The sequence below is a fragment of the Syzygium oleosum genome, unplaced genomic scaffold, assembly GCF_021117445.2.
Source record: "Syzygium oleosum isolate NSW1041296 unplaced genomic scaffold, Sole_v2.1 Sole_v2.03, whole genome shotgun sequence".
Lineage (NCBI taxonomy): Eukaryota > Viridiplantae > Streptophyta > Magnoliopsida > Myrtales > Myrtaceae > Syzygium > Syzygium oleosum.
In genome coordinates, this window is record NW_026607487.1 from 8,254,245 (window position 1) to 8,279,713 (window position 25,469).

Sequence of the window (25,469 nt, forward strand, 5' to 3'; positions counted from 1 at the left end):
CATCCTGGCTCGGATCCCCTGGATGTAAAACAACCTAATGGGTATTCTCTCCTCTAAAAAAAAAACAAAGATACGGGCGGAATTGGAGGCGCAGGACATGCGAACACCAACACGTTAAAATAAGGAATCCATATGTAGAATCCATCATTCCCTGCTTGCAAACGAACATGCTGCAGAAATCCCTATGGGAGCTACCTGATGTAGTCACGAGCAAATTGATGCTATTTTGGAGTTACTGGACTCTAATATTATTAGACAAAAAAAAAATATTATTAGACAAAAGCAACAGGAAAAATAAGTATAAAAGAAATTGGATTGGTGACTAATTAAGGTGTTTTTTTATATTTTAATTAGATATGCATTTCCAGAAAAGAGTGGGAAAATATAAGTTTATGAAATTTTATTACGTTATCTTCATTTAGAATTTAGCACTTGAAGATGTAGATACCTATTCGATTGGATTGGCTTTTAACAACGTCAGAATCTCAAGTAATGTGCCAAACCTGCAAATTCAAACATGCAAAGCGTTAAGTTTACATCGATTTTGGGGAAAATTACCAAAACTATTATAAACATATTATAATTGTGCTAATTCAATCCTAAACTTTTTATATTTATACCAATTCAGTTCATCCGGTCAATTTGGCAGGCCGGCGCTAACATGGACGTTGGCCGTCCGGCCGACGCTGACGTGGCAATTTTTTTAATATTTTTTAAATTTTTTTTCCTTTCTCTCTCCTTTTTTTTTTCTTTCCTTCTTCCCATGGCTGGTGGCCAAGGGCTAGGGCCGGCAAGGCCACCTCGCCGGCCACTGGTGAGGCTTGCCCATAGCCATGGCCCTTACCGGCCACTGGTGAGGCTCACCCACAACCACAGCGAGGTGACCTTCCTGGCCCTAGCATGTGGCTGGTTGCTAGCAGAGGAAGGAATGATAAAATAATAAAAAAAAAGAGAAAGGAAAAAAAATTAAAAAAATTCAATTTTTTTAAAATATTTAAAAATTGCCACGTCAGCATTGGTCGGACGGACGGCGTCGGTTGGCGTTAGCGCCAGCCGAGCAAAATTGACAGGATTGACTAAATTGGCATAAATTTAAAAAGTTTATGACTCAATTAGCAAAAAAAAAAAGTTTAGAACTAAATTAGGTTTATGACTGTTTTGGTAATTTTTCCTAGATTTTGAGATAAGAACTAAAAGCAAATGAGAAATTAGCTCAAAATTTGCATAAGAAGCAGAATTATACGTTTAGACTCTGTTTATTTCAAGAAAAATGAATGATTTAGAAAATATATTCCTAATAATTATTTAAAATTATACACTTAGGCTCCATCCCATCGATCTGTGATTCTGTCTTTTCAGGATTACTTATCCCAACAAACCCTAGTTGCTTCAGCTTCAACAATTGCTCAATTAAACCTCGTAAATGATACTTGCCATTTCCCGAACTAGAGGCAACTTGCTATCATGCCTGCTTTGCCACCAAACTTCCGACATTTGCAAGCACTAAGAGGATTCCCTTCATTTTACTTTGAATTGCCACTAGAGCTCATCTTGCCCCACAAAGCCTTTTACACTCGCGCGATTTACTATACTACTCCAACCACTAAGTGCACATTATCATTCTATGGGTAAACCTACTTTGACACCAAGTAGGTTGGGACACCCAAAACGTCACGTGCAATACGTGTCATTTCCAATTATCTTTTCTTATCATTATTGTCAGGCATAAAACACATAATTTCATACAAGAAACCTAACAAGTTAATTAGTGTACATATGCTTCTTTGTGTTAACATTAGTGGTTATTAATTAATACCACTTTCAAACAAAACACAATTACATTACATAAGTCCTGGGAAAAGTTGAGTAACCTAACCCCATCACACCACTCCTACACTAAAAACTAGTCTATACAAAAGTTAAGTGATCACTCAATGGATAGACAACCTTGCCCATTGAAACGAGCTAATGAAGGAGATACTCCGGTAGTCCCACATCAACTCAAACAATGAAACTACATTTAACGTACACCATCTCATGTTGGGAGCACGCAGCAAATGCTCAATACCTTCTCCTGGGGAAATCGCCAAGAGGGAGCCCAAGTCTGAGCTCATCAATTTATCCAGTTAGACCCACCTTCACTCAAAAGCTTAAGCTAATGAGTTATGGGTCAACTAGGATATATTAACTGCTCAACATTGTATCAATTATCCGATGTGGGACTTTTCTAACACAACGCACACATGTATCCTAACAATCTCCCCTTCACGCGTGAGCTCTAGTGTTAGATTTGCTCCCCCATAATTCAAATATCCTTATGCACCAACATATCTCAACTTGAATCTCTAAGTCATTGCAATGCACCCACAACTGTCGATCATGAGATTTTGTTGTTGAGATATTCACCAGACACTAGAACAGATTGGAGGCCCACCAATCAACCGTCAGCTCTAATACCATTTGTTCGGAGCACGCAACAGAAGCCCAATATCTTTACCTAGGGAGATTGCCAAGAGAGAGTCCAAACTAGAGCCCGTCAACATATCCAATTGGACCCACCTTCACTCATTGGCGGGCTGGGACTTGGGCTCTCTCTTGGCGATCTCTCTAGGTGAAGGTATCGGATTTCTGCTGCGTACTCCCAGCATCTCAAACCCTAGTATAAGTATATCTTAGTATTCCCATTCTATATACGCGGGTACTCCAAAACATAACACAGGATGTGGATCTATCCTAAATATCTGAAAAAATAAAGAAGTAGATCAAGGCTCAGTAAATGAAATCTTTAAGTCTATAGTAGGAGATCATCTTACCACTCAATATGGTATCGACTAAGCATAACAATTAAAGGGATAAATGCACTATCTTCCCTATCATGATATGCCAACACAAATCAATGAAAAATGTTGCATAATAACATTTGTTCCAACACAAGCAAATGACTCGACTTATTGTGATGCATGGCTACCCCACAATAGTTCAACGATGGACACATTTGAATACATACATACATATTTATATATGCACATTTATAAACATATATCATACTTGTTATTGGCAAATCATCTCGACTAACAAGGCAACCTAACACTTCTGGGGCATCCTAACACACGAGGCATGTCACTATCGAGCCATCTCAACTTACAAAGCATCTTGACTTCCGAGGCATCCCAACATATGAAGCATCCCGATTCGCGAGGCATCCTGACACACGGGGCATCATCACTGCTAATATATGGGCGACGGAAATATAACATGAAACTTTTCATATATATAATTATATAGTAGTAGTGCACATGATAACACTATAATCATATGATTGTTCTTGCATCAACAACGAAATCAACACCCATTTATTAAATCTTTACATTTCCATTTTCAAGAATCAATATCCAGTACACAACAGCTTATGATATAATGGCCATGTTATTTCAATAATCACATACGCATGTAATAATAATGATATTTCTCATGTAACTAATGATAATTTAATCAAAGGTCAGTAAATTCATCAGAAAATCGACAAGTTATAAAATCGATAACTTGGAAAATTGGCGACTTAACAATCAACAAGTTAGAAAATTGGCAACTTAACGATCGACAATTTGGACATCGATAACTTAGGTCACGATCGGTAAATCTAGAAATCGACAACATAATAAGTCAGCCAACATTTAATCAATAAATCAGTAACTTAATTAGAATTATAAAAAATTTCACTTTAAAGTCTAGTTTTCGTCATTACCACATTCTTTACACTTGAAAATGCAATTGCATCTTACAAGGACAATCAAATAACCCTGGGAAAATCAATCAAATACATCCTAAACATGTAACAAGCTTATCGATTCAAATCAAGTGAACACAAAGATTCCACGTACCATTATTGAAACTTACCTACAGTCAACTATAGAGGTCAAACAAAAATTAACCAACCAAGTCATAACTACTAAGTATAATAATCCAACTTAGTTTCTAGATTTTTCACTTACCTTGAACAAATACTGGAACGACTCAAAGCCTTAACCGCTTTCAAGATAAAAATAGACCAAAAGAAAGTTTAACAAGTCTCAATCTTTTAACAAAACTAGTTTAACAAAAGAAAATAAAGCTCGCTAATTCACCTCGTAAACTCCTGAAAGATTGAACTTGAAGCTTCAACAACACAACTATGAGACTTTTGATTACTCTAAAAAATTTGAAGAGTGAGATTGAAAAAGAAAGTCGAAGACTTGAAGAATTTTGAGATGAGATTCTATGGCCAAGGAGAATGTATTTGGAAGACTACATAAGAGTTATAAAGGATAAGAACAATTAACCGAGGTTAAAAATAATGATGACAATGGGTTAAAAATACTCGGTGGAGAATGAGAGAGAGGTCTTCAAGTTTAAAGAATGACAGGGGAAATTGTCAAAAAAGTCCTAAACCTATTGTACGGCAGCCAATTCAGTCCTAAACCTTTTAAGTTTGCCAATTCAGTCCCAAACCTTTTTAATTCTTGCCAATTCAGTCCTTGCGGCCAATTTTGGCCGGCCGGCGCTGACGTGTCCGCCGGCCGTCCGGCCAACGCTGACGTGGCAATTTTTTATTATTTTTTTCAATTTTTAATCTTTTTTAATATTTTTTTTTCTGATTTCTTCCTCTGGCCGGTCCGGCGACCGGCGGTCGGCCAGAGGGGAGGGCCGGCGAGGTCGACCTCGCCGGGCCCTCGGCGCAGCTCGCCCGCCGGCCACCGGCGAGTGGGCGAGCCTCGGCGGCCCTTGGCTAGGCGTAGGTTGCCTCGCCCAGCAAAGGCGAGGCCGACCTAGCCGTCGCCTGGGTCGCGACGGCGAGGTCGAGCCTCGCCAGAAGAGGCGCGGCCGACCTCGTCGACGCCTGGGTCGCAACGGCGAGGTCGAGGCTCGACCTCGCCCGCCTCTAGCGAAGCTCGCCCGCCGGCCACGGCGAGGGCGAGCCTTGCCGCCCCCGGGCCGGACGAGGTCGCCTCGCCCACGGAGGCGAGGCCGACCTCGCCGACGCTTTGGGTCGCGACGACGAGGTCGAGCCTCGCCGACGCCTAGGTCGCGACGACGAGGTCGAGCCTCGCCCGGATCTGGCGAGGCTCGACCTCGCCGTCGCGACCCAGCGTCAGCGAGGTTGGCCTCGCCTCGCCCGGCGGCGGCGAGGCCGACCTCGCCGTCGCACGTGTCGCGACGACGAGGCCGACCTCGCCGTCGCCCGGGTCGCGACGGCGAGGTCGGCCTCGCCCTGGCCGGGCGAGGCGACCTCGCCCTCGCGAGGCCGGCGAGGCTCGCCCTCGCCGGTGGCCGGCGGGGCGAGCTTCGCCAGAGGCCGGCGAGGTCGACCTCGCCGGTCCTCCCCTCTGGCCGGCCGCCAATCGCCGGACCGGCCAGAGGAAGAAATCATTAAAAAAAAGATTAAAAAATTGAAAAAAATAATAAAAAATTGCCACGTCAGCATTGGCCGGACGCCCGGCGGCCATGTCAGCGCCGGCCGGCTAAAATTGGCCAGAAGGACTGAATTGACAAGAATTAAAAAGGTTTAGAACTGAATTGGAAAACTTAAAAGGTTTAGGACTGAATTGGCCGCCGTACAATAAGTTTAGGACTTTTTTGACAATTTTCCCAAGAATGACACATGGCTAAATTTGGATGATAGAAACAAAGATATTTCGGTAAGTCAATAAAATATTTAGTATATTAGTATATAAACAAGGAAATCAATATCTATTCTAAACATTGATAACATGGAGAAATATTTTGAACTCACAAAAGCATTCAGCAAAGTTACTCAACGCCAAGAGATTCACAACTTAGTAAATTTCTAACCTGTAAATAATTCAATACACAATACAGAGCTATCAGTCTCCATCTACAATTACTATGGCGATACGTGATTTATCGCCACTCTATATAATCCAACCATACACAAAACACTTTCCGAGAACCACGAATAAGGAAGATACATTTTAAATCTTCTACTAACTACACCGTTAATAAACCAACTGGAATTTTCACTAGAGGCATTTATCATCTTCATTTCCTACTTATTGTCAATTAATGTATGAATTTCGGGATGTCACACCCGTCCTCAATGGGCTCGGGCCCAGGCGTTTGGGATCCAGGCACATGCGATGGGGACCCAGGCACGAGTACCGAGTTCCCAGGCCTTGATGTCAGTCTTTATGGACCCGAGACCAAGGTCCGGGCACCGAGGTCTCGAGCTTAGCCTCTGTGAGCCATGGCCGGCCTCGATGAACATGGGCCTAGGTGCCGTTGAATTGGGCACGGGTACCGGGGTCCCGATTCTAGCCACTATGGACCCGAGCTTCGGTGTTGGGGACCCAAGACAAGCAGTTAGGCCCCAAGCCCGACCTCGATGAACTTGGGCCTGATCTTGATGGACCCAGGCATGGCCGCCAAGGTCCCATGCTCGACCTAGCCTCGTGGACCCGGCCCCGCTACCAAGGATTCGGGAACAAGCGTTAAGGTTCCCATGCCTAAGTGCAGAGTTTTTGGTCAAGTGTCCTTGTCTAGTTATAATTTGAAAAATGATTTTTGATTTTTGAAAAAGGAAATCATTTTCCCAAATTCAAATAAAGGTTTTCCGATGATTAGAATAATATTGTCTATTAACTCATTTTCTTAAACAATCCAAACACCCGAAAATAAGGAACATATTTTCCTGGAAAAAAATTTCACGAAACAAACATAACCAAAAACAAAAGACAAAATGACAGCAAGATAGCGAGATATGTGTTTATTTGCTTCATCATTCTCTCATCTATTCTACCCATTGTATCACCGATGAATCCCACTAAATCTAAATGGCAAATAAAAATCGCTCACCATAAATATCGAAGGCAATTGTAAGAAAACGTGGCTGATGAGAACATGGTTAATTAACTTAATTGAAGATCGAGAAGTTAATTACGTAAGAGAGGATAGCGAGCACTTTTATTTTACATTTTTTATCCTCATTTATTGTCTACGTTCTCGTTTAGGAAGGGCCAATTTGGGAAGCCGAAAAATGAGACCAATTACTCAAGTTTTTCGTCAAATATATAGAAGTGACATGGATATCAATTACTAAATTCCGCCACGTGACTATTGTCTAGCAATTTTTCCAAGATTGCAACTTTAGAATCATCGGGAGTTAGTTATTGACCCCACCCCAAGAATACACCGGCGATAATGTATTACACAAAAAATAGGGCTAATTCTAATAAAAACACTGACTTTACTTTAAGTGATAATTCTTATTCGAAATTTTTTTATTTTGATGAAAAATATCAATTTTTATTTGAATCCTGAATTTGGCCCCATAAAAGTTGGTGAAGGTTGTTCGGACGCGAAAGTTTGTGATTTTTTATGAGATAAAAAAAAGTTTAGATCAAAATTGTCTTTGACGATCAAATTAGTGCTTTTTTGGGAATTTGGTCGCAAAAAATACAGGGAACAAAAATCCAGGTGACATTATAGGGCGGGGGGGATGGTTGTAAATTCCAACCTCACCCCGAGCAGCAACCCGGAGAACCGACGGCGCGGGCGCGGCGACGGGGACGGCAACGGACCAGATGAGACCCGCGGGATGGGGATCAAAATGGACGGCCGGGATCGCGCCTCGTTAAGCCCCGACCCTCGACGCGGGCCCCGAGAGAAACCGTTGAAATCGCCGGACGCGAGCTCCGAGTTTCCAAAATAGTTGGTAGGCTCGCGTGACGTCCAGACAAGACCGCCACGTGTACATCGCCCGAAGCCCCGCCAGCCCCACCCTTCCCCCCCCCTCTCCGAGATCAGACGGACGCCAGAAACCGACAGTGCGGCCCGGGATCGAAGATCAACGGAGCGCACTCGTCGGCCTTCGCGTGCATTTCTTTCGATTTTTTCGTTCGTTGGATTTCAGATTCTTTTTCCTTTTTTTTTTTTTTGGCGTTCTTTGTGTGTTCAGAGTCGCGGAGCGGGAACAGAGAGAGAGAGGGAGGAGCTCCGGCGGAAATGGCGAGCGGCGAGGTGAACGCGGCGGAGAGGCGGGACGACGGCGTCGTCGAGCTGCCGGCTCCGGCGGGCTGGAAGAAGAAGGTGCCGCTCTGCGTTGCTTTTCCTCCCCCCCCTATTTTTTTAGCGGTTCTCGATTTCGTTCGGGCTGGAGCCCTAATTCGTTCCGCCGCGAGTGTGTGCTGGGCTTTTTCTGGATTTCGCTCGTGCTAGGTTTTTCGTTGTTTTTCCTCCTAGGGGGGAAGCTGGGTTTTCGATGGTTTCCTTGGAAATGCGGGTGATCGTGCTAGCGATGGCGGAAATTTTTTTTTTTTTTTTGCGAAATCGAGAGCGTGGTTGGCTTCCTTCCTGTTCTTTCGTGTGCGGACGAGGTTCGGTGTTTCTCAGTTGGTGAAGTTACGCGACAGTTGTTGGTTTTTCTTTCCTTTTTCATGCTCCGTTGAGCTCGATTTCTGATACGTCTGTGGAATTCGAGAACCGTGGAACTGGAGAAGAAAGGGTTCCTTTTGATTAGCTCCCCAGCTTCTGTAGCTGCGCAATCCGTAATGCAGCTGTTGTTGCTTCTTTTGTTCTCTTTTTTTTTTGGTAACTTCTTTGTCTGTTTTTTTTTGGAATTTTTTGGATTTTTGGTGGGCTGTGTGGGGTTGGCGTAGTACACATATTCATTTTGCTTGTATTGAATCGAGGGGGCGATTTTGGATTAGTCCATCATCAGAGCCGTTCTTTTCTGTTTTCCCTAAAAGAAAATAATAAAAAAAGAGACTTTAAGTCATCATGTCGATCTTGTTTTGGCTAATTTGGTATCTTTTTTCTGTTCACTGCTGGTTTGGAGCATTATAGCTTGGCACATTATTCAGTAGCTGGTTTACCTTTTGGAACTTACTTCAAGATAGAATATGTGTTTGTTTTAGGGACTTCAACCTTCCCTTTTCTGTACATGTTCTTTATCGTTTTTACTTATAGAAGTCTATGACGAGACTCGGATCTGCTCCAACTTATCACAGCACGTGCTTGCTTCCTACTCTTTCCAAGTGATCATTTTCGCCATTAAGTTGGTTGTCTATATGGAATGTTAATCTAGACGGAATGGAAATGTGTACCATCTCTTGCACCATTGATGTTGTGGATTTCTTATGATGCATTGCTTTTGCTGGATGTGACTGTAGATTATGCATCATGGCCTGCATATGAATAGTTGACTCGAGGGAAAAGTACGAAATGATGCACCTATGTAAATATAAATACCTCTGTGTACTGCTTGACTTCATCATTTTCGAAATTGCAAGAATTACCCGAATCTCAAACAATTAAACAGTTATACTGCCTCAAATTCCATATCACAATATTGGAAACAATTGTACGTTCTTTTCTTCCCCCACCCCTGTATATTGTTTTCATGGCTATTTTGTGGGTCTATTTCGTAGTCATGCAAGAGTGGAACAAACATGCGATAGCTCGTCCCATCTGAGAAATGTACTTGTTAATTTACTATATTTTAGGTATTCTTCTCAACGGTAGAGAAAAGTAGTGAAAGGATAATTCAAGAAGTCTTAGCTGCAGGAGTAAATCAAAACCACATTGAAGTGAAAAGTTTGATAATCTTTTAGCATCATATTACAAATAGTAAAGCAAAATTCTTGATAAAAAAATTTGTCAGAAGACATGTTCAACTTTTTATTTGTTTAAATTTGACAGTTTTGATTGATTATGCTTTTCAAGATATTATATTGGGTAGTGGTATTATTCAGTTATTGACTATTCACACTGTTTTATTTGTACAAGGAATAGAAGGATATTGTCTGAATTTCATGGAAGGGAATGTCCTTAATGGTCTGCATGCAAAGAACTTAAAAGTAGTCTCCCATTTTAAATTGAACTGCCCTACCTTTCTAAAGGCCTGATACATGTGTGAGAAGTGATACGGGCACCTTCTCGAGGTAATTGACATGCCTTTAGATGTGAAGAAATATTCAAGCTGGTAGAACCCGAAGTGAGGTAAGGTTGAAGCCGAACAGCTAAGTTTTCTTTGAACATTGTGATGATACTGCTTTGATTGTGAACAATTCTCTTTGCTCTTTGCTGAAAAGCCCCCTAATTTTCGGGACAGACTTCTTATGTTGTAGACTCGAGGTCTCTGGGGTTGATCAGGCATGAAAATTCGGGAACCCCCAAAAGGATGAATAAGTAAGAAGTAATAGAAAGTAAACACGGAAAAAAGTGAATTTGCCTCAGTTAGTGTAGTGTGCGTATTTTCTGATAACAGTTGAGTTCATCCTTCTCTTTTCCCTAATGTGAAAGGCCCCTCTTTTCGCCGCTTTCATATAAGTTTCTTATCTCTCCTCTGCGATTATTTAAGTAAGAAGAGGAATATGTGTCTCGTCTATTATTCTCGTGTTACTTCTTTGTCTTTTCCAGTTTTTTCGAAAGAAAAGCGGGTTGTGTTTCTTTATACTCTGTTGCAACATGATGAATCTTGCCAACCACAGTTAGCAATCCTTTTCATCTACTCTTTTTCCTTGTACCTGCAGCTCACTCCAAAGAAAAGTGGGACGCCTAGGAGGAACGAGATAGTCTTTATTTCACCTACTGATGAGGAGATCAAGAGTAAGAGGCAGTTGGATCAGTATCTCAAATCTCATCCTGGAGGACCGTCAGCTTCTGAATTCGACTGGAGCACAGGTTCTCTCTCTCTCTCTCTCACACAAACACACACACACACACACACACAGGGTCGATTTGTGTTACTTTCATATTTTTCATGCATTTTCAATGCTGTGGGAATCAGGTGAAACTCCTAGGCGTTCTATGAGGATTAGCGAGAAAGTTAAAGCAACAGAGACCCCTGAAAATGAGCCCCCTTCGAAGCGGTCCAGCGGAAAGAAGGGGGCAAAAGCTAAAACACAAGATACTGAAGTAGGGTATGAGGATGCTGAAGAGAAAGAAGATACTGCAGCTGGGGAAGAAACTAAAGCAAGCAAGGAAGTGGAAATGAAAGACGCGGTTGAGGATGATCTGGCAAAGCACAAAGGAGATGTTCCTGATAAAGAATCTGAAGAAACAGTGCATGAGGCAAACAGTGAGAAGATAGAGAAACCGGGAGCTGCTGGTGAAGCTGAGAAAGAGAAGCTTGACCAAGAGTCGCAAGCGCCTGAAGTAGAGACAACTAAGGACAATCTGGTAGAGAACTTAGCAGAGCCTGTGTTTGAAGGTAAGACCTCTTCTGATGCAAAGGAAGAGCACGTGGGGAGTGAAGCGCCCATATCTGTAGGTTCTGAGGATAAAAAGGAAGGACCCAAGGACAAGGCAGCACAATCTGAAGCACCATCCATACAAAAGGAAAGCGAGACTCCAGAATGTCCGAAAGATGGACTTCCTGATGCTGATGTTAAGGCTGTTAAGGACCTTCATCCCGAAGAAGTCGGCGTGGATGGAAATAAGGCGAGTTGAGATGGAAAAAGCTTTCCAGATTCTCACTCTGACCTTCAGGGAAATTTAATATGAGGCTTAGGTCGCGAAGTTATCTATAGAGATTTTGCTAGTCTTAGAACTAATTTTTTTGTTAACATCATCCTCCAAACTTCATTAAGTCGGATCTTGATGCCGGGTCTTAGCATTTGTCATCCCATAGCAAGGTGGCAACGATGATATCCTGTGTCCGTAGTGTGGTCGTCATAATAGTTGGAGCTGTTTATGGTTGCTTTCTTTTTTTGGGTTAATTTTTGTATTGTATCCTAGAATCGAGACACATGATTCTTGGACATTTTAATCAGCTCTAAATTCATGTGAAGCTTCACATCTTGTTATCCTCGTTAATGACCTAAATCCCTTGCAGACGAATCCCAGGGCATCATCAATTTCTTCTGGCGCAAAATTTTGGTTCTTTCGACACTGATACGACTTCACTACAATGATCATGGATCGATGCGTGGGTCGTTCAGCATTCGGATGAGGGGGATAACCGAGGCTGAGAGTCGGTGATCGATTACTGCTTTATTCCAGATCTTTCACCAAATTGTGTGTTTGCCGTACGTGTTTCTTCAATTGAAACATGTATTCGTGAGGATTTGAGTTTATCAAAATCGATTTTTCTCGAGAAATTTTAGAGAACCTCCGTTCTGCAGCTTCTGCTACTGCTCTTTCCCTGCCTTTTGACAGTAAATTTGCTTTTTCCTGGCTTAGCAGACGTTGCTGGCGTTCGTTCCGTGCACCAAAAGGTGAAACCCAGTTTGGTGTTGGCAACTGGCAAACAACGTGAGCGTTAGAAACTAACCAATAAATGTCGACATGCACTAATATTTATTCATACTTAAAAAATTACCAACTATTTTGATAACGTAACAATATTTAGTTTTATAACATACCAACGCCGTGGAAAACACTGCCGATATACCAATAAAGAAGGATCCATTACGTACACCTAATTTCATGTAGCATACTAGATTATTAAAGTAGCAGGTAATTATTTGAAGTATAAAGCAATGTGGACACGTTCCGACATATAAAAAAAAAGAATAAGTTGGTGAATGACTAAGGTTAGCTAGTACCTTAATTTGACCCCAACACGTTGGCAATGGACAAAAATAAACATCGGTAAATTATTGAGATGGTCGAATTTTTTTAATTATTAATTAATGTGGTACTTATGAAAATCTATCGATGAGATTTAGCGTGCGATCTCAGACGGGAAAGTCGCAAAATCACTGTTCTATTACCATGATATTATTCACCCGTTATCAATAAATTCAGTAATATCGAGTTCTCAATTTTTACCGTAAGGAGTCTGGCAATCTAAGTAAGAGGAAGGCACAATTCCTATCCTGTCGATCACCATGACTGTTCAGACCAAACATCAGCATGACTTGTTCCTCATCCCTGCACAGTGCTCTAGCAACTTCCAATCCATCATCATCCCCTCCGGATGTGCCAATTCGCTTCACTGTAATTTGAACCTCCTCCTCCTCTCTTCTTCTCCTGAGCGAACCTTTCTTCCATTGCAATGGTGTCTAGATGATCTTGGACCGAACTATTCCATAGCCACGCACTGCTGTAGCCTCCGAGACTAACCAAACTCCCGACTGTCTATCTGCCACTCAGCCCCCCCACGCCATCCACCTACCCACCTCGCCATCTTCCATCAAAATCTTGAACTCCTCTCCAAAACCAAACATTTTCCTCTGCTGGGTCTACTTCTCTACATTACACACCTTCTCCCCTCTCTCTACCAATACGCCTTCCAATGTCGCCGGCCGGAATACTCGCCGGGATATGTCTCCTCGGGGCCCTGTACTGCGGGCTCGACCCGCTCGGGCGGAGCGCGGTGGCGAACTTCCCGGACTTCGAGGCGTACAGGGTCGACATGCCCCCTTGGTCGGATGTGCCCACCGAGAAGGACGCCGAGAACCTGTTGCAGAGGTCGGAGATTAAGTTTCTGAACCAGATACAAGGACCCGAGAGCGTCGCCTTCGACCCCGCGGGTCGCGGGCCCTACACCGGCGTCGCCGACGGCCGTGTTCTGTTCTGGGACGGCGAGTCTTGGAAGGACTTCGCCTACACTTCGGGGAACAGGTCAGTCTCTCTCAGTTCTTTTTTAGCATTCTGCAAATTGAGGCACTTGAGGGTGTGTCGACGTCGTTGCTTGCACCATGAACCATGAGCTACGCAAGTTTTTATCTTTAACGAGGAAGAGAGGGAAGAAGGGCTCGAAGTTCAATTTTTTTTACCTTTTCCAGTAAAGCGTCTACTTCACACAGAACTAAACTATAAAGATTAACTTTATCCTTCGAACTATGATACATTGGACTTGGGATGCTGTTTTAGTCCTCGTGTTTACTATATGCATAACGCTTTCAGATCAGACAATCATTGAATGAGTTACAAAAGCTACAAAGGCCAACAAGAGCTTGAGGAGCTAAAAGTGAAAACAAGATGGCTATGGCCGCCCAAAGCAGGCTCAACCTTTATCTATGGCTGTTGTTGTTCTATAGAAGTCAAGGGTCATGACTATGTTCTGCCCCTGTTTCACCATTTGTCATTTAACATAGTTTGGGGCATGCGACTCCATGTCTACTTTTACTCGAACAAGTTGGTTACTTGTGCACTTAGTCATAAGTACGGTTCCTCGGAATGATGATGTCACCAAAGGAACATTCCATGTGGTATGACTGCACTATTCTGTAGGATGCAGTTTCTCGCCATGATCATATGTTGAAGCCAGAATGATTGGACCTGTTAGTTTGAGCTGAATCTGGATGAACATTTCAACATGCTTATTGTGCACAAGATTCTGATCACTTCACAAGTAATTGGCAATCGTCACTCCCTTGGTCTATAAGCCATTGCTTGATAGTTCCAATATTCACTGAGGAATGCTGAGTCCCGTATTTGTGAATATGAATATGAACCAGACTGTTGTTATTTGTTTATTTGATAGCTGCTGGCACATATCATAATGTCTAATGAAGTTTCATGAGCTACTCACTCAAGTTGAAACCATTTCAGTTTTGATATGTCAACATGATTTTAATCTTTCTTCAAGATGCTCCCTTTTGGAATTAAGTAATTGTAGGTCATGATCAGTCAGAAATGTTCCGGGATTAGTTTAGTCTCTTGCCTGAAGCACTTGGATACTGGCATAAATCGGGCACAGCTGTTTGACCAAATTCACTTCATTCATGTATTGTGATTATCACAGACTAGTCTCCGGATGCATTCTGTGTTTCAACACTTTTTGCCTTTAAATTCAGGTCAAGCCTGTGTGATCCAAAGCCATCACCTTTGAGTTACTTGAAAAATGAGCACATTTGTGGAAGGCCCTTGGGTCTTAGATTCGACAAGAGTACCGGCGATTTATACATCGCAGATGCATATTTTGGGTTGATGAAAGTAGGTCCTGAAGGTGGATTGGCAACCTCACTTGCAACTGAAGCCGAAGGAGTTCCTCTAGGGTTCACCAACGATCTTGACATTGATGAAGAAGGAAATGTCTACTTCACAGATAGCAGTACCAAGTACCAAAGGAGGTAAGAATGGCCGTTCCTCAACTCTTTCCCAATCTCGGATTACGCATCCCCATTGGTTCTTATCTGTTTTATATTAGCTGATGGAAACTGCCACCTGTGAAGGTGGATGATACCTTATTTTCTGAAGAACTTAGCATAATCTGATTGGCATGCCTATTTGTTGAGTTTGGCGAAGCTGGATTACGTATTAGCGCTAAAATTTAGAGTGTAAGAGAGGAACGGTGGATGTGACGCGATAATCAGCTATTCACTAATTCCACTTTGGTGTATGGTCGTAGGTCACCTCTTATTATTTCGACCACCTACCTGGATTGCAAATGATTTCTCTCTGTTTTATAATCAGGTCTCCCTTTTCTCAGATCTCTGATGACCTTTAGCTCAATGTTTTGTCGACTCCATTCTAAACAGTATTAGTTAGAGAAGGAAATGCTCGAGCAAAAATCTTAAATGATTTCTCAAATTCCTCTAGATTGTTGAGAAGGTGTCAGGATAGTTCTATTTTGGGGTAATGATGTGGGTGGTCCGTAAACTTTTCTTCGATATTCAATGTGGTCCCTAAACTTCTTTTTTTGGTTCCATCTTAATCCCTGAACTGTCAAAAATCAGCTCAATGTAGTCCCTCCATGTAGTGTATCACCAAGTAATGTGCATTTTTTTGACGTGGACTGCCACGCTGGTGCCTAATGGGCCAAAATAATGATTTGGACTGCTACGTCGTCTTCCCAAGTCATCAAATCCTTTTTCTCCTTTCTATGGGCAAAATAAAGAGAGGCAGAAAGGTATAATGTGGCACAGACGCCAGCATGGCAATTCTAACATCAAGTTAATGGAAATTATGGTCACGTCAGCTAATGGTGGCATTAGAATATTTAATGGAGTACATTTAGTTCAAAAGTTCAAGGACTAGATTGAAAAAAAAATTCAGGTACTGCATTGAACATTGAAGAAATGTTCAGGGACAGCCCATGTCATTATCCCTTCTGTATTCATGGGACCTTTTCATTGATATGTCCTGGGCTCTGTTCATATCTTATCGTACAAACATATTAAATGCACCTTACCAAAAAAAAAAAAACATATTAAATGCAGGTGAAGTAATTAGGATGCTATTTGGTTGGGTTTGATCTGATGAGGAGGATTAGATCACCTGAACCAGTGAACTCCGAGAGGAGCGACACACATTAATTCTGCCCAGAAACTGAGTTATCCGTTATTTTCTCTGTTTGCATTGTTGATAAGATGGTATTCAACTTGGCGGTCTGACCTAGTAACTTATTCATCAGGAACTTCTTGCAGTTGGTCTTTTCAGCAGAAGATAGTGGAAGGCTTCTAAAGTACGATCCGACCATGAAGGAGACCACGGTCCTTATGAGAAACCTCCAGTTTCCAAATGGCGTGTCATTAAGCAAGGATGGATCCTTCTTGGTGTTTTCTGAATGCGCAATTGGCAGGTCTGTCAAAATCCATATCTTCCAAAGAGTGCATCTTTTTAATGCCACACTTCCTCCTTTTTCTCATTTGCCAATCGTCAATGTGCTTCCACAAATGCATTGTTTTTCAACTTTGAGACTCTTCTCCCACTTAAACATTAGAAAGAAATTCTACGAAACTGTGGGATTTCCGGTTTCTAAAATTTTGGAACCAGTCACAATGTAAGGATGTGATGGGCATCAAACTCACTGAATGATGAAAAGAAAAAGGACTTTTAGCATGGGGTTACTGAAATTTTTATCCTTTATATTTTGCAAGGACTCATTCTCTATCGACTGTTGTAGATTAAGGAAGTTCTGGTTGAAAGGCGAGAAGGCAGGGACTTCTGAAGTATTTGCCGTTCTACCTGGGTTTCCCGATAATGTCAGAACTAACAAGGATGGCGACTTTTGGGTGGCGATCCACTGTCGTCGAAGCATGTACTCTTATTACTCTAGTCTCTACCCAAAACTCAGAAAACTTTGGCTCAAGCTCCCCATCTCAGCGAAGACACAGTTCCTACTCCAAATCGGTGGCCGACCCCATGCCGTGGTTGTGAAGTACAGCCCGGAGGGTAAGCTTGTGCAAATACTGGAGGACAACGAAGGGAAGGTCGTCAGATCGGTCAGTGAAGTGGAAGAGAAGGATGGGAAGCTGTGGATAGGCAGTGTTCTCATGCCTTTTGTTGCTGTTTACAGTTTAGCTTGAGGCAAAAACCGTTTGCTCTTTTTCTTATGACCGACATAAACCATTATATGCTCACTCCTAGTTTAGGGGTTAAGCATTTCATATCAAAGGCATAACAGCTCATACGTGTTGCTTTCTTTTCTGTTCTGTTCCTCTACTCAGCAAAACTTACAAGCAATTGAGTTTGTTTGACACAGAAGGGCGTTTATACATGGGTCATAATGGAGGACATTTTCATACATGAACTTTTTTCAAGTTTCAGCTTGATGCTTAATGCAATGCACCGTGAGAAGCAGCGTTACTTAAAGAAAATATAGCTATTAGCCCGAAACTGAAATTGGGATAGATGACAATTTGATTATAGACTGAAGTGCGGTTTGCAGTTAACTTCAGAAACATTAACGTAGTTAGATCCATCTTTTATTCTTTGAAGCCGAATTATGTCGCCTTCTTTCTCGAATTCTTGAGATCGCTACAAAAGAACTCAAATAGCTATAATTGGTTGGGAACTTCGAATATTCTTACTAAGAAGCTCAGAATTTGGGCTATCCGGGAGGTTTCTCTTGTTTCTTGGGCAATTACTCACCAGTGACAGTTGAATTATTATGGGCAGTGATGCTTGGATTGAGGCTGGCATAGAGCATTACATGGTATTGAATCGATCTTGAAAGCAGATTCTCCTTCTCAAGAATTAACACTAATGTAGGTGCAGATTAGCTAGAAAACCATGGCGTGTTTTACAGAAGTGATGCACAAATTGCGGTTGTAGGGACCCTCCCACCTGAGCTTTCGAGGCTCATGAACACGTGTATGCCCAAACTCATTTTTCTTGGGCTTCATGCCTTTTCTGAACTGAGCAAAAGAAAAATAGATTGAAGGGGAAGGAAGTGAATTACTTCTGGTAGTTAAGGTTGCGCATGGTAACCATTCCATTTCTCTATTTCTGTTCCAGAAATAGGTTTGGAACAGAAATCCGTTTGGTAACACAATTTTAATTTCTATTTCTGGAACAAATTTTTGTTCCAGAAATAGATTTGAAAGAGAAATCAGAAGCTAAAATTTTTAGCTTCTTTATTTCTGGAACAGAAATGAGAAATATAAATTTTTCTCATCGCTCGTCCTCGATACTAAGCAGGCCACCCCGTCGTCGCTCACTATTGCCACCGGGTGCCTCCCACCACCGCCGGCCGCCGACCACCGGCCACCTCCCGCCACCATCGGCCGCGGTAGCCTCTGGCCGTTGCAAAAAAAATTCCAAAAATCCTTAAAAATTGAAAAATTCAGAAAAATTCATAAAAATTTCTAGAAAATAAAAAAAGTCAGATTTCGGGAAAATAGGAAATTTGTTCATTTTCTCCAAAAAAAATAAAAAAATTTCAAAACTTCACAGAATGGCTTATAATACTTGTGGCCAATCACTTTGAGCGAAATTTAAATTTTTTGAGGTGCCAAAAAAAATAAAAAAAATAAAAAATTTCAAAACTTTACAGAATGGCTTAGAATATATGTGGCCACCCACTTTGTGTGAAATTTAAATTTTTTGAGGTGCCAAAAAAAAATCCAAAAATCAAAAATTTCAAAACTTCACAGAATGACTTAGAATATCTGTGGCCACCCACTTTGAGTGAAATTTAAATTTTGAGGTGCCCAAAAAAATTTAAAAATCAAAAATTTCAAAACTTCACAGAATGGCTTAGAATACCTGTGGCCACCCACTTTGCGTAAAATTTAAATTTTTTGAGGTGCCCAAAAAAAAACCAAAAAATTCAAAACTTCACACGATAACTTAGAATACATGTGGTCACTCATTTTAAGTAAAATTTAAATTTTTTAGGTGCCAAAAAAATAAAAAAAATAAAAAAATTTAAATTTCACTTAAAGTGGGTGGCCACATGTATTCTAAGCCATTTTGTGAAGTTTTGAAATTTTTTATTTTTTGATTTTTTTTTGGCACCTCAAAAAATTTAAATTTCACTCAAAGTGGGTGGCCACAGGTATTTTAAGCCATTCTATGAAGTTTTGAAATTTTTGATTTTTTTTGGAAAAAATGAACAAATTTCCTATGTTCCCGAAATCTGACTTTTTTTTATTTTCTGGAAAATTTTATGGATTTTCTGAATTTTTTTTTAGATTTTTAGGAATTTTCCAGATTTTCTAATTTTTTTATTCTATTTCTAAAAGAAATGAAGCGATTGTCCGCCGCCCACAGCCGGCCACATGAGAAGGAGAAATTTTGTGCCATTATCAAACAAATTTCTGTTTCTGAAATAGAAATTTTGTGTCGTTATCAAACATGTTTTTTAGCTTAGAAACTCCTCCAGAAACAGAAATAGAAAAATCAATTTCTTGCCAGAAATTGATTTCTGAAACAGAATGGTTATCATTCGCAGCCTAAGGCACTATCTTCCCATCCCTGTCAAAGCATGAACATCTTCCTTTGGACCTCTTTGAACAGCTTCAGTTAGCAAAAGACGAGTTCAATTGCGGAAGTTGGTTATGGAGTTAATGTCTCCACGAATCTGCTTTCCTATATCTTTTTCTCCACGTTTCTCTCACCAAGCAGTGTTAATTCCTGTGCAAGTGCTCTCTTTCCCTCTAATAAAATACATGGATTCTCTACGTGTCAAACCCACGATCGTGTTAAAAACAAAGAAGCATATCATTCTTAAGTGATATAATAACTTCTGCCCTGAGAGATTTCTGAGCACTCGCAGATTGGAAGACGCCAGAAAGAACATGGCGTAGTCGTTAAAAACTAGCAAATTATAAGGTAAGACTCGCAAAGGTGTACTATTACAATCCAATCAAAGCCGATTACATCTTCTCCAAAGGTCGAACATTGCCAAGTCTAGCATCCACAGGGAAAAAAAACGACTCAAGGGGAAAAGATTCTCGACTTGGTTTGTTATTACAGGAAAGAATCATTTTATTGAGTTCCACAAATTTCTGTAAAAGTTTTATTGAGAAGGGCAGATCACATCGTGCAAGGTAATGCCCTGTTTGTTCTTGAATACACACATTTTCAAAAACACTCACCTTCACAACCACCTAAAAAGAAGCACTATGTACTAAGTAGTATACTAGAAGTCCTTCCCTCTCTTGAGAACCATCCACCCAAAAAAAATAAGGACAAAAAGAAAGAAGACGAAACCAAAACGAAAATTATGAAATGGATTCGACTCCGACATGCAGCCACCTGTTCCATTACTGTTTTTTTTTACATCCTTAGCCGGTCATTCACAGAGCATCTGCATCGAGAGAAAGCTGATTAGAACTTATCAGAGCAGGTAAAGCGAGTAGCAGCAGCTTGGAGGCTGCCAAAAAGTTTAGGTGATACTTCATACCATCTATCTAACCCACTAGACCATGAGTAGATGTGAGATACTTATCATATGCTAATTTTGATGAATGGTGTCGAGTACTTTTAGCATAATGGAGTGTTATAGTTGATGGTAAATGAACCATTTTTACTTCCACGTTTGGTGTGTAAAGGCCCACTTGAAACACTGGATGTTGCTCTCTTACATCTTAAACAACTTTTGAGATGTGAGAATTCGATCCTTCTGTTGCTTTCCTTTTCATAATGCGAGTCTAAAGCAGCATTAAAATTTACTTATGAACCACCATCTGTTAACATGAAGAGTAGAAGAAAAACCATGGGAGCTCAGCTGGGAATAACATCTTGAGCTGCCCTTTTCAGGATCAATTGTTACATAAAACATCAAGCAGAAGTGTTGCGCTAGTTTAGTTTCAAGAATTGTATCTGAGTAGATCTGAGTTTTCAATTTGTTTATTGATTATGGGGGCTGAATGAAATGGGATCTAAAAAGAGCTAGAGTAAGTCGAGCGACTCAAAAACTAAACCTTAATTGCTTGTAGTGAAGCCTGCGTGCAAAATCAGGGGTGGAGTTTCATCGGCAACTGGGGAGTCGAGAATGCTGTCCGAAGGCAGTTAACATTTGGCATGTTAATTCCAGCAATTTTCCTGCCAAAAAACATATATTAGAATTTAGCAAAAAAGGAATGGCGCTTAAGGAAATCATCTAAGGAATACGCAGAAAAAATATCTTAGTTGATCTTAAACGCAATGAAGCATATTACCAAAGATGAAGCAGAAAAAGATCTATTTCTTAGCATGAAATTTACCAAAAGCTTTCTAAACCAGGCTACCAAATGAATGGCAGTGGCATTGGAAACAATAAACTCCTGTAGGTGTAGCATAGACATCATATGTTTCCGTAAGTAATCTGCATCTCCTTTAGTAATTAAGAAGGTTACAACAGAACAAATGGCTGAAGATATGCTTAAGTAATTATCATTTACTAAACTCAGTTTCCTGCTTCTTGTGGTACTTTAACGTTTACTCGGTGGTTTCAAATTGAAACTGTATTTCACAGAAGATGAAGATAAGATAATGACCTGGTCCATCAGTTTTGGCACAATGCAATGAGAGACATGAATTGCCTTTCCTTTGACAATCCCTTTGCTCGTGCATTAAAATTAATTCAAGGTAAAGGAGAAGGCTCGTTATCAACTAGCAGGCTCCTGGCATTTTCATACTGACAGTCCGATTTCTCCAGGAGATCATGAAGGTGAAACTACCCAAGTCCTATTCCTCATTTCCTTTTGACCTACTGCAACTTTATGTTCAAGGGCTAAACCTTTAATGGTGATAACAAAATTAGCCATTTGGCTCTAATTTTATGTTAATCGTGTTATATGTATCCCTCTTTTAACCATATTCAAACAAAATGAATGCACAGCCCCAAGAAACCTTTTGGTAATCTAGAGAGAGGGATAAGAAGTTCAACAGAACCTAGCTACATATCATTGGGAAACTGTGAACTGTTGCGATATCTGTGACAACGATGCAGGACCGGGCCATCTCTGTCCATATAAACGTATAATATTTCCTCAGCACGATGTGGTGCAAATGATCAGACGGTGAAGGACCTTTTCTTTACCAATTGGGGTTTTCGGAAAATTCCACCGTAATGGGCTAATAGGATAGTCAATTTAAAGAAATGACCAGAGAAACCACGCTCAGCGATTTTCCGACCCCTCTCTTGTGCCAAGGGAACTGAAGCCCGAGTTTCGCCGTGATTTTAACGCGCATAACAATGGTTAAGCTCCAGCTTTCCTCTAATTTTTTTCATACTCAAAACTTCCAGGCCACGGTTCACAACATCAACATCTGAGTCACTGTATCCAGCCGCAACTCAAGCCAATAACTCGCCAAAACTGCTCCATTTTTTTCTCACTGGAGGTCAGCACGTCAACAAAAACAACGTCATCCCAATTTTAGAAAGCTGCCTTAGATAATCTCCAGCATAAATCGGCATGAACTTCAACGGTAAAATTACGGGCTTCGAGACAAGATCCCTGAACGACCATCAACAATCAGTTCGACCCGTACAAGGAGAAAAGCAACGTACCTCTCCGGGGCTTGGCCGCAACCTTGGTGGGCGTTTTCTTCTCGACCGTAACCTCCGTCTCCTCCGGTGGAAACAAAACCCCGTCGATCCCCTGCACGGAAATCCGGCCGTCCGTGTAGATATCCGGGTCGAACAGGTACGCCGAACCCTCGCCCTGCCCGAACTTGACCGAACCATCCGCTTCCTGAGCCACCATCTTGTGAGGCAACCTCAACGTGTCATACCTCACCTTCCCGAACCGCCGGACCGCATTATACATACTCTCCTCGGTCTGGTACTCCGGTATCAAGTGGTAGTACATGATCTGCTCCGGCGCGCCCGGCTCGCTGAGCTGGTCCGTCGTGAGCTTGGCCATGGCTTCGTCGTTCGGAGCCAGGACGGTCAACACATACCCTTCGGACACCAATCTCCCCATCTCCGAAGCTAGGGAAGTCAAGTTCACCAGAATGTCCGCCATCTCGTTGTAACCCCCGTAGTGAAGCAGCGTGTGGATGAAGTCCTTCACCTGCGCCTCGCCGTCGAAGTGGTGGTGCGGCCCCCCCGGTCCAGGCGCGGGCGCGGGCGCGAGGGAGGGCCCCGGCGCCATCGCGTCGTATATCGGGAGCGCCGGCGGGGAGCCCGCCGTCGTCGGCGGCGCCGGCTTCTTGAGCCGGTGAGTCCTCGGGTCGACCTCGGGAGCTCCCTCCGGCTTCACGGCGGTGATGGAGCGCAGGCTCCTGCGCCGGTTGAAGTCGTCCTGCACCGACTGCGGGATCAACAGCCGCTCGATGCCGTGGATCACGCCGTCGGGCCGGGTCACGGCGTCGGCGTGGATCACACGCGCCCGATCCACTTCCCTCTCCCCGGACTCCCGCTTCGCCAGGCGCAGCCGGTGGCTGGACAGGGAGAGCGCCCCGCGGTCCTCCGCGGCCGGTCGAGTGGACTCGGGCCAGTTGGCCGAGTCGATCCGGGAGGGGACAATGTGGAACATGAGCAGCGTCTGGAGGGACCTGAGGTTGCGGGGCTCGAGGAGGAAGCGCTTGAACTCCGGGTCGAGATCTCGCTCCATGGCCTCGTTCCTGGGCGCGAAGATGGTGATGTTGTGCCTGCCGACAGTCTCCTCCAGGGTCTGGAGGAGCAGCGCCTTCTCCACCAGCTCGGCCAGCTCGGTGTAATGCGAATCGAGCAATGCCACGAGGATGGAGTTGGAGTTTATCTGGCCGGACCCGGTGGCGCCGGTGGCGGCGGCGGACGAAGGCCGGGGGTGGGGATGCTCCGGCAATGCGGCGCGCGGCCCGGCGAGGAGGAGGAGGAGGAGGGAGGCGAAGAAGAAGAAGAAGAAGGAGAAGGCGGTGGGGACGCCATGGATGGGGACATCCATGGCGAGGGCGGAATGCAGCAGATTCAGTGCGGAGGAAAGGGGGAAGAGGAAGAACAGCGCAGTAGAGAGAGAAAGTCAAGGGTGGAGAGAGAGTGTCGAGTGTCGTTTTATTTTAGAGAGAGAGAGAGAGAGAGAGAGAGAGAGAGCTGTCCTTCTGTCTTTCTTTCTTTGCTTTTTCTTTTTCTATGTGGCTTCGTGGTTGGTGTGGAGATTACAGTCGGGAGGTGTTGTCTGGAGGATAGTTCATGCGGTGCTTCTTTATTTTTTATTTTATTTTATTTGCTTTTCAGTCCCCTTTTTTGTTTTTGCCGCTTGTTGTTTTAAGGCGTGTCGTTTTCGGTCTTCACGGTTTTCTTCATTAACTTCGGTGCCGTGTGATTCCACCGCGAAAATTTTACCGCGTAAAACATTTTCCCCCTTTTCTTTTCGTCTTTCGAATTTCCGAATATATTAAACAAGGAAAAAAAAGTCTCCACAAACTCCGACGCATTAATCCTAAATTTTATTTATGATATCAAAAATTCCAAACTTTTACCTGCATATTTACCCTGCGTCAATATCCAATCGATGAGTACCGTTACAAATCTGCCTTCATGGGCGGCGGAAGGCAAATTGTGTTGACATGGCTTTTTTTTGTCAAAGCCTACGCGATTTAAGCGGAACAAAAACGATGTTATCTTTTGCTGGAAAATTATCTGACTGAACCCTGATGGAAGATAAATGTGTCACACGAGTACAGATTTAGGATTTTTGAAGTTCGGGATAAATATGTTGCAGTTGAGTATAGTTTAGGGTTTTTTTATTGGACATAACTTGAAATTTTTTTCTGGTTTTTTCTCATTAGATAAAAGCTGGTAAATAAAAAAACTCTCATGAAATGATTTATACTAAAAAAAAGTGGAAAATGACACAAACAGTCCCCTTAATTTTGGCCTGACATCCAATTTAGTCCCTAAACTTTTAATTTGTTCGATGTAGTCCATAAACTTTAACTCAATATGCAACGTGATCCCCAAACTTTTAATTTATTTAATGTCATATCTGAACTTTTGGTACATATTCAATTCGGTCTCAGAGCTATATGAAAATTTTCAATGCGGTCATTTCCATTAATTCAAGTTCATGGACTACATTGAATATTTTCATATAGTTCAGGGACTGAATTGAACATGTATCAAAAGTTCAGAGATGACATTGAACGAATTAAAAGTTCATGGATCACATTGAATATTAGCTCAAAGTTTAAGGACTACATTAAATAAATTAAAAATTTTATAGATTAAATTACACGTTGAATCAAAATTCAGGACTGATCACGTCATTATCTCTTAAAAAAAAAGAAAACAAAAAGGAGACTCGCGAGTTAATCATTGATGCGAAAGTGCTGACGGCATTTTTTTCAAGGGGGCGAGTCACTTGGACAGGCTACCGGCTGAGAAGGTGAAAAGGCGTTGAGCGGGACCCGCCTGCTGGCCGACGAAAAGACCCCTTCACATCGGC

General features: G+C 42.2%; 3 protein-coding genes across 3 annotated transcripts; 2 read left to right on the plus strand and 1 right to left on the minus strand.

Moving 5' to 3' along the window:
- The first annotated feature begins 7,943 nt into the window (after positions 1 to 7,943).
- Positions 7,944 to 11,785, plus strand: LOC130137788 (methyl-CpG-binding domain-containing protein 11-like). The gene is made up of 3 exons (XM_056310033.1): positions 7,944 to 8,082; positions 10,527 to 10,677; positions 10,784 to 11,785. The coding sequence occupies exons 1-3, from the start codon at positions 7,999 to 8,001 to the stop codon at positions 11,443 to 11,445; spliced, it is 897 nt and encodes a 298-aa protein (XP_056166008.1). The 5' UTR covers positions 7,944 to 7,998; the 3' UTR covers positions 11,446 to 11,785.
- Positions 11,786 to 12,805: 1,020 nt separating this feature from the next.
- Positions 12,806 to 17,415, plus strand: LOC115679062 (protein STRICTOSIDINE SYNTHASE-LIKE 3-like). The gene is made up of 4 exons (XM_030602608.2): positions 12,806 to 13,563; positions 14,742 to 15,017; positions 16,301 to 16,468; positions 16,793 to 17,415. The coding sequence occupies exons 1-4, from the start codon at positions 13,235 to 13,237 to the stop codon at positions 17,193 to 17,195; spliced, it is 1,176 nt and encodes a 391-aa protein (XP_030458468.1). The 5' UTR covers positions 12,806 to 13,234; the 3' UTR covers positions 17,196 to 17,415.
- Positions 17,416 to 20,049: 2,634 nt separating this feature from the next.
- Positions 20,050 to 24,116, minus strand: LOC115679106 (fasciclin-like arabinogalactan protein 17). Its single transcript, XM_056309758.1, has 3 exons — positions 22,610 to 24,116; positions 21,039 to 21,159; positions 20,050 to 20,422 (listed from the first exon to the last, which is right to left on the minus strand). The coding sequence occupies exons 1-2, from the start codon at positions 23,967 to 23,969 to the stop codon at positions 21,086 to 21,088; spliced, it is 1,434 nt and encodes a 477-aa protein (XP_056165733.1). The 5' UTR covers positions 23,970 to 24,116; the 3' UTR covers positions 20,050 to 20,422; positions 21,039 to 21,085.
- Between the last annotated feature and the right edge of the window lie 1,353 nt (positions 24,117 to 25,469).